The 15131-nt window shown below is 36.0% G+C and overlaps 1 protein-coding gene and 1 non-coding gene across 2 annotated transcripts; both read right to left on the bottom strand.

Annotated features, from left to right (window-relative positions):
- Window positions 1-14024: 14024 nt before the first annotated feature.
- Window positions 14025-14739, bottom strand: LOC125091819 (protein C10-like). The gene has a single exon (XM_047715824.1). It carries the CDS (start codon window positions 14478-14480, stop codon window positions 14100-14102), a length of 381 nt encoding a protein of 126 aa, XP_047571780.1. The 5' UTR covers window positions 14481-14739; the 3' UTR covers window positions 14025-14099.
- A 33-nt stretch (window positions 14740-14772) lies between these two features.
- LOC125092536 (U7 small nuclear RNA) lies at window positions 14773-14834 on the bottom strand. The gene has a single exon (XR_007124992.1). It is a non-coding gene; the product is annotated as a U7 small nuclear RNA (small nuclear RNA).
- Between the last annotated feature and the right edge of the window lie 297 nt (window positions 14835-15131).

Here is a 15131-nt window from a genome sequence, read left to right on the forward strand (position 1 = left end):
TTGAAGTCATTCCCCAGTCCCAGCCACCAGTAAGCAACCACTGATCTACTTTCTGTCTGCAGAGAAAAAAGGAAATAATAAAGATTAGTTCATATCTAAATGAATGGATAATAAAAAGTAGAAAGAATCAATAAGCTCCAAAGTTACTTCCTTTTTAAAATTTTATTAACATATAATACATTATTTATTTATATATAATTTATATATAATATTATATATTATATATTATAATATATTGTATATAATGCATATATACATTGTATATATACATATGTACATATATACATATAAGAGAACTACAACATATACATACATGTATATATGTACATGTGTATATATACAATGTATATATATGCATTATATACAATATATTACAATATATAGTAATATACTAATATTTATATATATTAATATATAATGCATTATTTGTTTCAGGGGTACAGGTCTATGATTCATCAGTCTTACACAGTTCATAGTACACACCATAGCACATACCCTCCCCAATGTCCATCACCCAGCCACCCTTTCCCTACCCTCCCACCCCCCAGTAACCCTCAGTTTGTTTCCTGAGATTAAAAGTCTTTTATGATTTGTCTCCCTCCCCATTCCCATCTTGTTTCATTTTTTCCCTCCTTTTTCCCCACTCCCACCCTGGCTCTCAAATTCTTCATATCAGAGAGATCATATGATAATTGTCTTTCTCTGATTGACTTATTTTGCTTAGCATAATATCCTCTAGTTCCATCCACATAGTTGCAAATTGCAAGATTTTGGGTTTTTGATGGCTGCATTATATATTATTTATATATTATATATATAATAAACCCAAAAATATATATATAAGGGCGCCTGGGTGGCTCAGTGGGTTAAAGCCTCTGCCTTCGGCTGAGGTCATGATCTCAGGGTTCTGGGATCAAGTCCCGCATCGGGCTCTCTGCTCAGCAGGGGGCCTGCTTCCTCCTCTCTCTCTGCCTGCCTCTCTGCCTACTTGTGATCTCTGTCAAATAAATAAATAAAATCTTTAAATATATATATATATATAAATAGTATATATATTATATATATAATAAAACCCAAATACCCCCAAACCCCAAATATATATATATATATACACATATATGTATAAGTATATATTTGGGTTTTTAAAATATATATATAATGCAGTCATATATATATATATATATATATATATATTTAGTTTTGGGGTTTTTTATGGCTGATTTTATATATATATATATACATATATATATATATATATATACCACATCCAAAGTTGCTTCCTTAAAAAGATCAACAAAATTGAAAAATCTCTAGCTAGACTTACCAAGAAAAATAGAATACTCAAATTAATAAAATCAGAAAAGAATAAGGGGTCATTATTACTGATCTTATAGAAATAAAAATGATTATAAGAAAATACTGAGAACAATTATATGCCAAAAAATTAGATAACCTAGATGAAATGATAAAATTCCCAATGACACACAAACTATCAAAACTGACACAAGAAGTAGAATTCTGTAGCAAGTAGAGATTGTATTAGTTATCAAAGAGGTCCCAATAACAATAGGAGCAGCAACAAAACCTGGAACCAAATGGCTTCATTACTGAATTCTACTAAATGTTTAATGAATTAACACCAATCATTCACAAATACTCCTAAAACATAGAAGAGAAAGGAACATTTCCTAACTAATTCTATGAGGTCAACTATTCTATGATATCAAATCAAGAAAAAGATATTACAAGAAAACAAAACTATAGACCAATATCTCTTAGGAATATGAATGCAAAAATTCTCAACAAGATGCTAGAAAACCAAATATTGCAACACATTAAAAGGATTATGTACCATGATCAAATGAGCTTTATCCCAAGAGTACAAAGCTGGTTCCACATATGAAGTTTAGTCAATTCAGCACAACATATCAATAGAACTAAGGAAAAAATGTTACATGATTATCTCAGTAGATGCAGAAAAATAATTTAACAAAATCTAATACCCTCTGATGAGAAAAACACTCAAATTATGAGTAGAGGGAAGCTTCCTCAAAATGAAAAAGGGCATCTATGAAATACCCACAATTAACACCTTACTTTCAGCTGAAAGACTGAAAGCCTCCCACTTAATATTAGACATGACATGGTGTCTTCTCTCTCACCACTTCTATTCAAACATTGTATAGAAGTTCCAGCCAGGGCAGTTCGGCAAGAAAGAGAAATAAAAAGCATCCAAATCAAAAAAGAAATAGTAAAATTATGTCTATTTGCAGTTGATATAATCTTTCACGTGAAAAGTCTTAATGAAACCACAAAAACCTCTTAGAGTTAATAAACAAGTTCAACATTGTTGCAGGAAACGAGATAAAGTTAAAAAAAAAGTCAACTATATTTCTATACACCAACAAATAAACAACCCAGAAATGAAATTAATAAAAACAACAGTATCTAAAAAAAATAGAATACTTAAAAATAACTTTAACAAAGGATGTGCAAGACTTAAATACTGAAAACTACAAAACATTGTTGAAAAAAGTGAAATGAAAAGCCATCCAATGATCATAGATAGGAAAATGGCAATACTCATCAAATTTATCTATGGATTCAATTCAATCCTTGTTAAACTTTCTATTCCCTTTTTTTGGTGAAGGAATAGACACTCTTATCCTAAAATTCACATGGAATTGTAAGAGACACAAAATAGCAAAAAAAAAAAAAAGAATGAAGCAAGAGAATTCATGTTTCTCAATTTCAATAATTAGTACAAAGCTACAGTAATCAAAACAGTGCGGCCCTGACATAAGGATAGATACAGCGATGCATGGAATAGAATTGAGAATTTGGAAATAAGCCCATTCATTGATGATCAATTAATCTTTGACAAGAGTTCAAAGCTATTCAATGGGGGAAAGAATAATCTTTTCAATAAGTGGTCCCTTGACAACTGGATATCCATATGCAAAAGAATGAATTTAGACTCCTATATCACTCCATATAAAAATTAACTCAAAATGGATCAAAGGCCTAAATGAAAAGCTTTAAAGTATAAAACCTTTGGAAGGAAGAATAAGTATAAATCTTTATGACTTTCTACTAATTAACATTTTCTTAAATATGACATGAAAAGTACAAACAACTAAAGAAAAACACATAAATACGAATTCACCAAAATTAAAAACTATTGTGCATTTAAGGATACTATCAAGGCAAAGAAAAAATAATTAACAGAATGCAAATCATATATCTGATAAAATCCTAGTATCCAGAATATATAAAGAACCCTTAAAACTCAACAACAAAAAGATAAATGGCCCAATTAAAAGATGGGGAAAACACTTGAATAGACACATCCCCAAAGAAGGAATGCAAATGTCCAAGAAGCCCATGAAAAGATGTTCAACATCATTGGTTATCAGGGAAATGTCAAAACCACAATGAGCTATTACTTCACATTTTCTAGCATGGCTAGAATTTTTAAAAAGTGAGGGTAAATAACAATGGTTGGTGATGACGTGGAGAGATTAGAACCCTCATACATCACTGATGGCAATGTAAAATGGTGAGACCACTGCGGAAAACAGTACAGTAGTTCCTCAAAAACTTAAACATAGAATTGCTATGTGGCCTAGAAATTTCACTCCTCAGCATATACCTAGAGAATTGAAAACCTTTCAAACAAAAATTGTACATGAATGTTCATAGCAGAATTATTCATACTAGACCCAAGTGTAAATAATCCAAATGTCCATCATCTGATGAATGGATACACAAAATGTGGTAAATCCAAATGTATTATTACTCAGCCATAAAAGAATAAAGTACTGATACTTGCTACAGCATGGATGGATCTTTGAAAACACACTGAGTGAAAGAAGCCAGATACAAAAGGTGACATATTCTATGTACTATGGTGTGAATGTTTGTATCCTCCCAAAATTCATATGTTGGAATCCTAACCTCCAAAGATGACAGTATTGGGAGGTGGGGTCTATGGGTGATGCTTAACTCACGAGGTTGGAGCTCCCATGAATGGGATTAGTGCTTTATAAAAGAAGCTCCAGATAGATTCCTAGCCCCTCCCACCATTTGCAGTGAGAAGGCACAGGTTATGAACCAGGAAGATGGCTGTCATCAGAACCCAACCCTGCTGGCACTTTGATCTTGGACTTCGCCAGAACTGTGAGAAGAAATGTTTATAGTTTATAAGCTACCCACTCCATGGTATTTTGTTATAGCAGCCCAAATAGATTAAGACAATATGATTCCATATATATGAAATATTCAGAATGGGTAAATCCATAGAGACAGAAAGGAGATTAGCGGTTACCAGGGGTTGAGAGAGTAGGGAATTAAAAAATAAGTGTTGAATGGGCCCAAGGTTTTTTTATAAGGTGATAAAAATGGTCTGGATTTAGATATTGGTGATGGTTGCACAGTATTTTGAATATACAAAAAAACCACTGAATTGTGAACATTAAGATGATTAATATGAATTTTATATTGTGTGAATTTTATCTCAATTTTAAAAAGTCTTTTAAAAACGCTTCAATTATGGAAACTCTAACCCATAACCCCCAAAACAGGTTCACCCTGGAACAGGGAGAAATTCTCTGAGCAATGGATGAAGATCAGATGATGATGGTCCTGCTAGGATGGGGGCCACACAAAGTGGTTTATAGTTTACATTACAAAGTTCATGGGCCATAAGGAAAGTGAGATGCAGTAGCTCTTGAAAGGACCATAATGTGGAGATCTCTGATTAATTGTTTGTGAAGCCCTACATGTTACCTGTAATCTCAGTCTGGTATAATTCTTACCTGATTGAATAGCTATTACACTTCTCACTTACTTTATTTGGGCTTCTATAACTAAGTGCCACAGACCTGGTGGCATATAAGCAACAGAAACTTCAGAGTTCTGGAGGTGAAAAGTCAGAGATCAGGGTGCCTGCATGGTTGAATTCTAGTGAGAACACTCTTCTGAGCTGCAGACTGCCAGCTTCTTATTGTATCCTCATGTGGCAGAGAGTAGATGACTCTTTTTTTTTTTTAAGATTTTTTTTTTATTTGTCAGAGAGAGAGGGAGAGAGAGCGAGCGCAGGCAGACAGAATGGCAGGCAGAGGCAGAGGGAGAAGCAGGCTCCCTGCCGAGCAAGGAGCCCGATGCGGGACTCGATCCCAGGACGCTGGGATCATGACCTGAACCGAAGGCAGCTGCTTAACCAACTGAGCCACCCAGGCAACCCAAGTAGATGACTTTTAAAAAGACACTAATGCCATTCCTGAGGCTCTACCTTCTTGAGTTCATCTAATCCTAATTACCTTCAAAGGCCCCACCTTCTAATACTATCACATTGAGGAGAAGGGTTTCAACATGTAAATTGTGGAGGGACATAAACATTCAGTCCGTAATGCCCACTCATGAGTAACTCCCCTCTAAAGGGGAGGTGTATGTATATTCACCTGAATTTGTTCCAGTTAAGACACTGCTATGGGAAGTTAGGCTTATTCATTTCAGTCACCAAATATTTATCAAGCACCTAATGCTATTTATTGAGCATTTATTGTGTGCTTGACCACTGTATATAAACATTATATTCTTTATAAAACACTATATTCTTTAATTTTTATTCATTATAATATGAATAAGAAACTCACGTAGTCCACTTAATCCCATTAAATAGATATTAATATTCCCATTTTACAGTTGGGAGACTACAATGGAAAGATGTTAAATAACTTGCTTAAAGCCACATAGCCACTTAGTGGCAGATCTGGGTTATTAAAGGAGATCTATGATTTCATACCCCATGTTCTTTCACACTATTCTGTAATGGAAGTTAATTGGGCTGAAGGGTGAGGCATATGGAGATCGTAGAAAAAGAAGGCTAGCATGAATTCTGGGTATTATTCCAGACCAATTGATTGAATTTCTTCCATTTCAGAAAGTTGTTTAGGCTTCATGAAGACAAAGACTTATAACCTATTTCTCTCTCCATCACTCTTACAAAAATAAAATCTTTTATCCATTATCATTTTCACAATTTCACTGTGCAGTAAATTGGGCCTGTTGAAATCTCATAATATTGTTAGAATGGTGTTAGGCATTTACAGTATGTGTTCCAGTTTGTTTATTTGTTAACTGTGAAAACCTGTTGATCATGCATTAAATTGAGGCAGATCTATAGCTTCTGACTTAAAAAAAAGGAGACATATTGTAAATGTGGCTGTTGACAGAATGACAGGATTTTAAGCTTTTACAATTAGAAATGTCGACACATTCTGTGTGACATCCAATAATTAAATGTCTGGCAAGTGTCATTAAATAAAATTTACATACCAAAGGTGTTGGTTTGTAAATAATCAGGATAAGGAAGAGTGGATGAGTGTATACACAACTGTGTTTACTTGAATAACTGCCTGTAACTTAATGAAACCATCATTTCATCTACTTTCCTCAAAGTCTAAAATAAATCAAAATTGCTATTTATGCCATGTTAAAGCATTGTATTTGCCATTATGCAAATAATTACAAATATGGACAGATAAATTAGGATTACATTATTTAATTGCCAAGCAGTATTGTAACTTCTTTTAACCACATAAACCTTAATCCACATCACCTCTTTTGAGACTCATACCAGAGCATGCCTCCTCTTCAAAGACTTCCTTCATTAAGCTGTCATGCTCGCAACATACTTTTCATACTGGGCATGTTTTTTAAAGAGTGCCATGTTACTTAGACTTATTAATATTATTTTAAATGACCTTTCTGGCTATTTCAGGAATATCCATTTTCTTTCTATCTGGCAAGCTCATTGAAGAAGTCATTGACTTCTTTTTTACAGCCACAGAATATTTAATGATAGTCCTCTAAATAATAGGTGCCCAATAAATATTCCTGAAATTGCAGATTGCCTTTCTAAGTTGCTAAACTCATTTAATATCTACACTATTAAAGGCCGTGGTATCTAGAAATTTTGAGCATAAATCCAGTGCTGTCTGAGAAATCTGGGAATGTTTTTGTTACTGGAAAAGAAATAATAATTCTTTATTTTTTCAGGTGATTGGACAAGTACTCTAAACACAGCCTCTCTGGCCTAAAAGAACTCAAGCCTCCCTGCCCTCCATTCACCAGGATATCCTTCACATCCTTGTTGTGGAAGGGCCTTGATTCTTCTTTGTAGCATTTTTTGACTTACACAAAATGGGATCTCTCTTAGGAGAGAAATGTCAAAAAGTAATACTTAGTTTATCTGGCATCATTTATCCTGAGACTGCTTCAGGTTGAGTTAAGTCCTCATTATCTGTAGAAAGAAGAGAGTGGTTCCACTTCTGGCATGACAGTAAGGAGCTCCTCAGAGTACTGGTGAAAATTATTTTTTTTATTTTTTATTATTTTTTATTAACATATAATGTATTATTTGCCCCAATGGTACAGGTCTGTGGTTCATCAGGCTTACACATTTCACAGCACTCACCATAGCACATTATTTTTTAAAAACAATTTAAAATTTATGGAAATTGTCCTAAGGGCATACAGCGCATGAAGAAACATGTTCTAAAATCTTTAGAGATGGATGCGTAACTTTGAATATATTGAAAACCACTGAATGGCATACTTTTTTTAGAGAGAGAGTGCACAAGCATAAACAACACGAGGGGGAGGGAGAGAGAGAATCTTAAGCAGACTCCACATCCAGTGTGGAGCCTGACACAGGGCTCAACTGAGGGCTCCATCTCATGACCTTGAGATCTTGATCTGAACTGCAATCAACAGTTGGATGCTTAAACTACCAAGCCACCCAGGCATCCCAGAATGCTATACTTTTTTAAATTAACATATAATGTATTATTTGTTTCAGCAGTGTAGGTCCGTATCAGTCTTACACAATTCACGGCACTCACCATCTGAATGCTGTACTTTTTTTTTTTTATAAACATATAATATATTTTTATCCCTAGGGGTACAGGTCTGTGAATCGCCGGGTTTACACACTTCACAGCACTCACCATAACACATACCCTCCCCAATGTCCATAACCCCACCCTGCCTCCCAACCTCCCTTCCCCCATCAACCTTCAGTTTGTTTTGTGAGATTAAGAGTCACTTATGGTTTGTCTCTCTCCCAATCCCATCTTGTTTCATTTACTCTTCTCCAACCCCCTTAACCCCCCATGTTGCATCTCCTCTCCCTCATATCAGGGAGATCACATGATAGTTGTCTTTCTCCGATTGACTTATTTCGCTAAGCATGATACCCTCTAGTTCCATCCACGTCGTCGCAAATGGCAAGATTTCATTTCTTTTGATGGCTGCATAGTATTCCATTGTGTATATATACCACATCTTCTTTATCCATTCGTCTGTTGATGGACATCTAGGTTCGTTCCATAGTTTGGCTACTGTAGACATTGCTGCTATAAACATTCGGGTGCACGTGCCCCTTCGGATCACTACGTATGTATCTTTAGGGTAAATACCCAGCAGTGCAATTGCTGGGTCATAGGGTAGTTCTATTTTCAACATTTTGAGGAACCTCCATGCTGTTTTCCAGAGTGGTTGCACCAGCTTGCATTCCCACCAACAGTGTAGGAGGGTTCCCCTTTCTCCACATCCTTGCCAGCATCTGTCATTTCCTGACTTGTTAATTTTAGCCATTCTGACTGGTGTGAGGTGATATCTCATTGTGGTTTTGATTTGTATTTCCCTGATGCCGAGTGATGTGGAGCAATTTTTCATGTGTCTGTTGGCCATCTGGATGTCTTCTTTGCAGAAATGTCTGTTCATGTCCACTGCCCATTTCTTGATTGGATTATTTGTTCTTTGGGTGTTGAGTTTGCTAAGTTCTTTATAGATTTTGGACACTAGCCCTTTATCTGATAGGTCATTTGCAAATAACTTCTCCCATTCTGTCAGTTGTCTTTTGGTTTTGTTCACTGTTTCAGATTCTGTCTTCCAGAGTGCACCCAGAATAGTATTAGTGAAATAAAGGAGAATGTAAAACTTATCTATTGCTGTCTAACAGATTTCCCAAAACTTAGCTGCTTAAAATAGCAAAGATTTAACTCTCAGTTCCTGTTGGTCAGGAATCCTGGGCAGAGTTTAGCTGGATGCTTCCCAGTCCAGGTCTCTTATGAAGTTACAGCTAAGCCATTGGTCCGAACAGTGGTAGTCACATCAACTCTTGGCTTGGACTGGAAAATTTGCTTCTAATCTCACTCAGAAATCTATTGACTGGGAAGATCAGCTTCCAATTCATTTATGTGGTTGCTGACAGGCTTTGTTTCCTCATTACAAGGACCTCAGTGTTCTCAAGATGGAAGCCATAGTCTTTTTATAACCTAATCTTAAAAGTGGAATCCCATGACTTCTGCTGTATTCTTTTCATTAAAAAGAGCCAATAATTGTACCCACACTCAAGGGCAGAGGATCACACAATGGTATGAATACCAGGAGGCAAGGATTATTATGCCTGTCACAGAGAGATTTTCCCAGGCTAAGATATTCTATCTTTTGTTTTCTGACTATGTCTGTGGAGGATGATAAATTTATAGAACAAAGCTAGAGAAGTTAAAATACAGTATAATATGTGATGTGCACAGGGAGGGAAGAGGCACTTTATTTTTTTAAAGATTTTATTTATTTGAAGGGGAGAAAGAGGACAAGCAGAGGGGAAGAGAAGAGGGAGAGGAAGAAGTAGCTTTCCTGCTGATCAGGGAGCCCAATGCTCCATCCCAGGACCCTGAGATCATGACCTGAGCAAAGGCCCAGGCCCAACCAACTAAGCCACCCAGGAGCCCCTAGGAGGCACTTTAATCTAATGCTGGAAGGACCTGGATGTGTGGTCAAAGAATTGATCTTGGAAGATGTGATGTCTGACCCTTGTTTTGAAGTGTAGAGTAACTCTGGCTAAAAAGATGGGGTGCATGATGAACTCTGGAAAACAGAAAAGAAATTTAAAAAAATAAATTTAAAAAATAAGATGGGGTGCAGAAGGGAGAAAGGACATAGAGGCACTGTATCTTAAAAAACTTCAGGCAGTTTAATATAATTGTAAATGAGGGTGTGTGCATGTGTGTGTATGTTTGTGTGTGTGTGTGTTCAGGGGGATAAATATGTGAAAGGACTAGATCCTGAAGGTCTAGATATGACATAAGAAGTTGGAATGTTTACCTGAAAACATTTGGGAGTCAGGTTATAATAAGGGAAGTCACTTGGTTCTTATGGGAGCAGAGCTAAGTGAAAATATGTCAATTGTGCATTAAATTAAATGGAATCTATATCTTCTGACTTTGAAAAAGGAAGAAATATAGACAGGAATTTCCAATAACTATTCTCTAAAAATGCCTCATGTATTCCTACTTTCGTACCATTGCTTACTCTTTCTACGCCTTTTCCTGCCCTTTTCCCCCTGTTCTCATACCCCTTTTTCTTCAGAGTCCACCTTAAGGAATGGTGGCCTCCACAAAAATGTCCAGTATTTTAATGCATAAGATTAACTTTCTCTGAACTTCACAACATTTGAGTATCATACTGCTTCTTTTATCCTCTAAATAGATAATCTGGTACATTTAGTTATTTCATCTTCATTCAAACATTTTATGAATACTTATTATCTTATGTGCAGAGCATTGTTTAAAATGCTTCAGTAATATCCAGCTATACATGATATGGAACACTGTCGCTGCCCTCAAGAAGTCCCAGTCTAGGCCTGAACCACCACAGCAGATTACCAAAAGGGAGTATAAAACATGCAATCTCCAGGACCTACCCAAGACTCACCAAATAAGAATCTGAGAATAAGGCACGCAAATGTAGATCTTAATACATTCTTACAGCGATTCTAAAGAACATTAAGCTTGGGAACTAGTGGTCTAGTGAAAGAGATAAGAATACACATAAATATGGGATATATTCATATCCCAACATATGATGAACATAGGGGAAAGCAAGGAAAAATAAGATAAAAAGAATGAAGGAAGTAAACCATAAAAGACTCAACACTAGGGAACAAACAGAGGGTTGCTGGAGGGGTGATGGGTGGGGAGATGTGGTAACTGGGTGATGGACATTAAAGGAGGGTACTTGATGGAATGATCACTGGCTGTGATATGCACCTGATGAATCACTAAATTCTATCAATAATACACTATATATTAACTAAATTGAATTTAAATAAAGAATTTTAAAAAAATAATCCCCACACCAGGTAGAATGTGCTAGGTGTGTGCCTCATGAAACTCAGGGGTCCAGAGATCACTGGTAGATGGGGCAATTTAGGGAATTTCATGGACAAGATAGTATTTTAATTGTCATATCTGAGGGACAGTTACTGATACATCCTCTTATTTATTTATTTTGATTCCCTTGTTTTTGACATACAAGTCTTGGCTTTTTCTTGAGAATGCTGCCCCTTTAACAGGAATAGCAAACAAATTTTTAAAGCATGTGTTTCCAAGAGGAGCTTTTCCAAATTGGTCTTAAGATCTTGATTCTCCATTTGCTAGCTTCTTCTGCCACATCTTTTTAAATCCAGACTTGAAAAACCAAAACTGCATTTACTTCTTTATCCACTTAGATATGCTGTTCACATTCACTGTGTGCTTGTGGGAGGATGAGAGCTATATAAATCCAAGGTGTTATTATTATTACGATCTCTCACTGCTGTTCCCTTTTGGCCCTTTATTCTAGGCTTTCAACTTGACTTAGTTTGAATTCTGCTTAATCTGATCTTCAATTTAATTCTATTTTAATAACGCAATATATAAATAATAACAATGATAATTATAAGAAACAAGTCAGATCTGTTTATTGCAAACCTCAGTGGACTAAGACCAATTTTCCCTGAATGGGGTCCTGAAGATACTCAAGTGCAACATCTCTATTTAGGGACATGTCTGCTGGGTGGAATTTTTTTTTTTTTTTGACATTCATAGGGTTGATTAGTGCTGGAAGTTTCTTTACAGATGTTCTTATTACTGAAGAATAGAGGTACTGTTATTGGAGAGATTAAAGAAAAGCTGAACGTTAGCCCACACAACAATGCTCAATCCCTTTTAGGAGATTGTGTTGCCTTTGGCATCTCCTGGCTGGCACGTATCACCATCTTCTGATATTAAATCCTGTATCAATCACTGTCCATTCAGAAAAGCAGAAGTCATTTGGGTATTTTACATATACGGAGAGGTACACAGAGAGTAATTTGGGGGAATTAAACGCTTTTGTTCCATTGGAAGGACTGCGGTAAAGAACATCAAGAGATTGCTTTGGGGAAACAAGGATGTGTGAGGATGTCAGCAAAGCCACCACTAGTGATATTTGCTGCCTGCTCACAAGTGGCATGACCTCAACTGCCTGCATTATATCAGAGGCACAAACTGGCTCTAATGGGAAAGGTGGACAGAGCAGCCTTTCTCCGGTCTCTGCTTTTTCCATTATCCTCTGTTGCCTTAGATTTGGCATTTTTTTGTACCCTTAGAATGACATGGAGGGTATGTGTTATGGTGAGTGCTGTGAATTGTGTAAAACGGATGAATCACAGACCTGTTCCCCTGAAATAAGTAATACATTATATATTAATTAAAAAAAAGAATTACATACATGTTAAAATATGTGGACATGTGCTCCAAAATGTAAAACATTTTTTCACTTAGTAAATTATAAGCATATTCCTGTCACTAAATATGATGCACTAGGATTTTAATGGCTGTTTGGCATCTTTCATAGGGTTAAATTGTAATTTATGAACCACTGTATTATTTACAGCAATGGGGGATATTGCCTGTGTTGGAATTCTGGATTTGATGTTCACTGGTTTTGTGACCTTGACAAGTGACTTAACTTCTTTAACCTTCATATTCTTCATTTGTAAAATGGAATTGAAAGTATTAACAACCTTTTGGGTTGTCAAGACTGTTGAAAGAGATTGTGTATAAAAAGTGCTTCCCCAGTGTCTGGCATATTAAAAGCTCTCATTAAATAGTGAGGATTGTTATTATTATTATATCATAACTCTTAAGACTATAACATTATTTCCTATTTATAAATTCCTAGTGATTACACTTATGGATCAAATCTATGTGCTTTTTTGTGATTTTTTTTTATAGAGAGTATGAGTGGATACATATAACACATTTTTTCTAGATAAATTGGGCAATTTATATTCCTACAAATAGTTGTATAATTACCTATTTTGCTATACCCTCACAATTTCAGGATATTATAATCTCAATCATTATGGTATAGCTTTTCAACTGCCAAATTGGTCTTGTTTTAATTTAAGTTTTCCGTCCTTCTACATTATGAATTGTTTGTTAATTTCCATTTCTTTTTAAAAATGTTTTATTTAAATTCGATTAGTTGACATATAGTGTACTTTTAGTTTCAGAGTTAGAGTTTAGTGATTCATCGGTCTTATGTAACTCCGGTGCTAATTATAAGTGCCCTCCTTAAAGCCCATCCGCCAGTTACCCCTTCTAACCCCTCCCCTCCAGCAACCCTCAGTTTGTTTCCTATAGTTAAGAGTCTCTTATGGTATACCTCCCTCTGTTTTAATCTTATTTTATTTTTCCTTCCCTTCCCCTATGATCCTGTTTTGTTTTCATTTCTTACTGATTTGTAAGATATTCTAGATTCGATGACATATATAAAAATACTATAAAATATATATTATAATATAAAATACTAATATAATATTCTTTTGGTACATGTTATAAACATTTTCTTATTTATTGTTTGCCTTTAAATTTTGTTTATTGTACCATTTGACATCCAAAGTTTTAAATTGTAATTCGTCAAATCTGTCATGTTTTCTCTGTTTCTTTTTTCTCTGTTTCTCTCTAGTTTTTTTCAGATTTAGACTTAGAAAGGTCTTCCTACCTGAACAGCAATATTCATAGAATTTTCTTGAAATCACTTTCATTTCATTATGCAATATATAGTCCTAACTTTTATATATACATATATATATATATATATATATATATATATATATATATATATATATATATATATATATATAATTTTTTTTTTAAGTCACAGGCACGTTTATTATCCTCTGGAACATTAAGGTCTTCCCTGCGCGGGAGGGCCGACCCTCAGGAGGCAGCCACACTGCCGCCAGAAGCAGGCCCGTGGGGAGGCAATGTCATGGGGGGCAGAAACAGTGCCTTCAGCTTGCCGGACAAGCTAGCAATCTCGGGATCCTGGGCTTCGTAAGACTTGACCAAGCGGGCAAACTTTAGGACACCTTCCCCGTCGCAGCTGAAGCCATAAGCCTTGATAACCTCCTGCTGAATCTGCGTGGCCACGGGCAGCACGAATTGCAGCATTTTGCCCATGTCGTTGCATGCGTTGTCCCGAGCCTCGTCCATGCGCACGGCGTTCTCTGGGGCCGAGAACGCCTGGATTACCTCCGCCAGGACCACCTTGGCTTGCTCGGCGCTCAGGGCCACGGGTGGGGCCGAAGCGGACGCCATAGGGTAACAAAAGCTGCACGTGCAGCGAAACCAACGAAATGCTCTGGAGAAACGGGATGCCTCTCAGAGTGGCTCCCAAAACGGAGGGAAGGGAAGCAGCATCAGCTGCAGCCGGAAGCCAAGGAAGCCTGTGGGCGTAGCGGAGCGCGCCACAAACGCCTAACTGCTTTAGGAAACAGAGCACCACTTATATAGACCACCGACCATTCGAAAAGATAGAACGAGCATAAGCCAAAAAAACTAAAAAAAAAAAAAAAAAAAAAAAAATCTATTGTTATAAACTCAGTACAGGGAGGGTCTTCCGGTGAAAACCGGAAAACCTGCTAGACAAGTTCTAAAAGAGCTGTAACACTTAACTTTTATATTTTTAGAAAATGTTTACCAACTGTGGCATTATCATAGTCTCTCTCAGTTGTGTTGTAATGCCATTGTTATTATACACCAAAGTTACTAAAAACTTAAACATACTGGTTTATTTCCCTGGGCTTTCCAATTTGTTTCATTGATATGTCTATTTCTGCTCAAGTACTTTACTGCTTCTGTTGTCAGAATAATATGCTTCAGTTTCTAGTAATGCAAATTCATCCTGTACTTTTCTTTAAATAGACTTCAAAACATTTAGAGCAGGTTCAAAATAAATCAATATATTTT

The sequence above is a fragment of the Lutra lutra genome, chromosome X (assembly GCF_902655055.1).
Source record: "Lutra lutra chromosome X, mLutLut1.2, whole genome shotgun sequence".
NCBI classification, from domain to species: domain Eukaryota; kingdom Metazoa; phylum Chordata; class Mammalia; order Carnivora; family Mustelidae; genus Lutra; species Lutra lutra.

What these genes read in the sequence shown, in the direction of transcription:
- LOC125091819 (XM_047715824.1), bottom strand. Translation starts at nt 14,480, where the DNA reads ATGGCGTCCGCTTCGGCCCCACCCGTGGCCCTGAGCGCCGAGCAAGCC.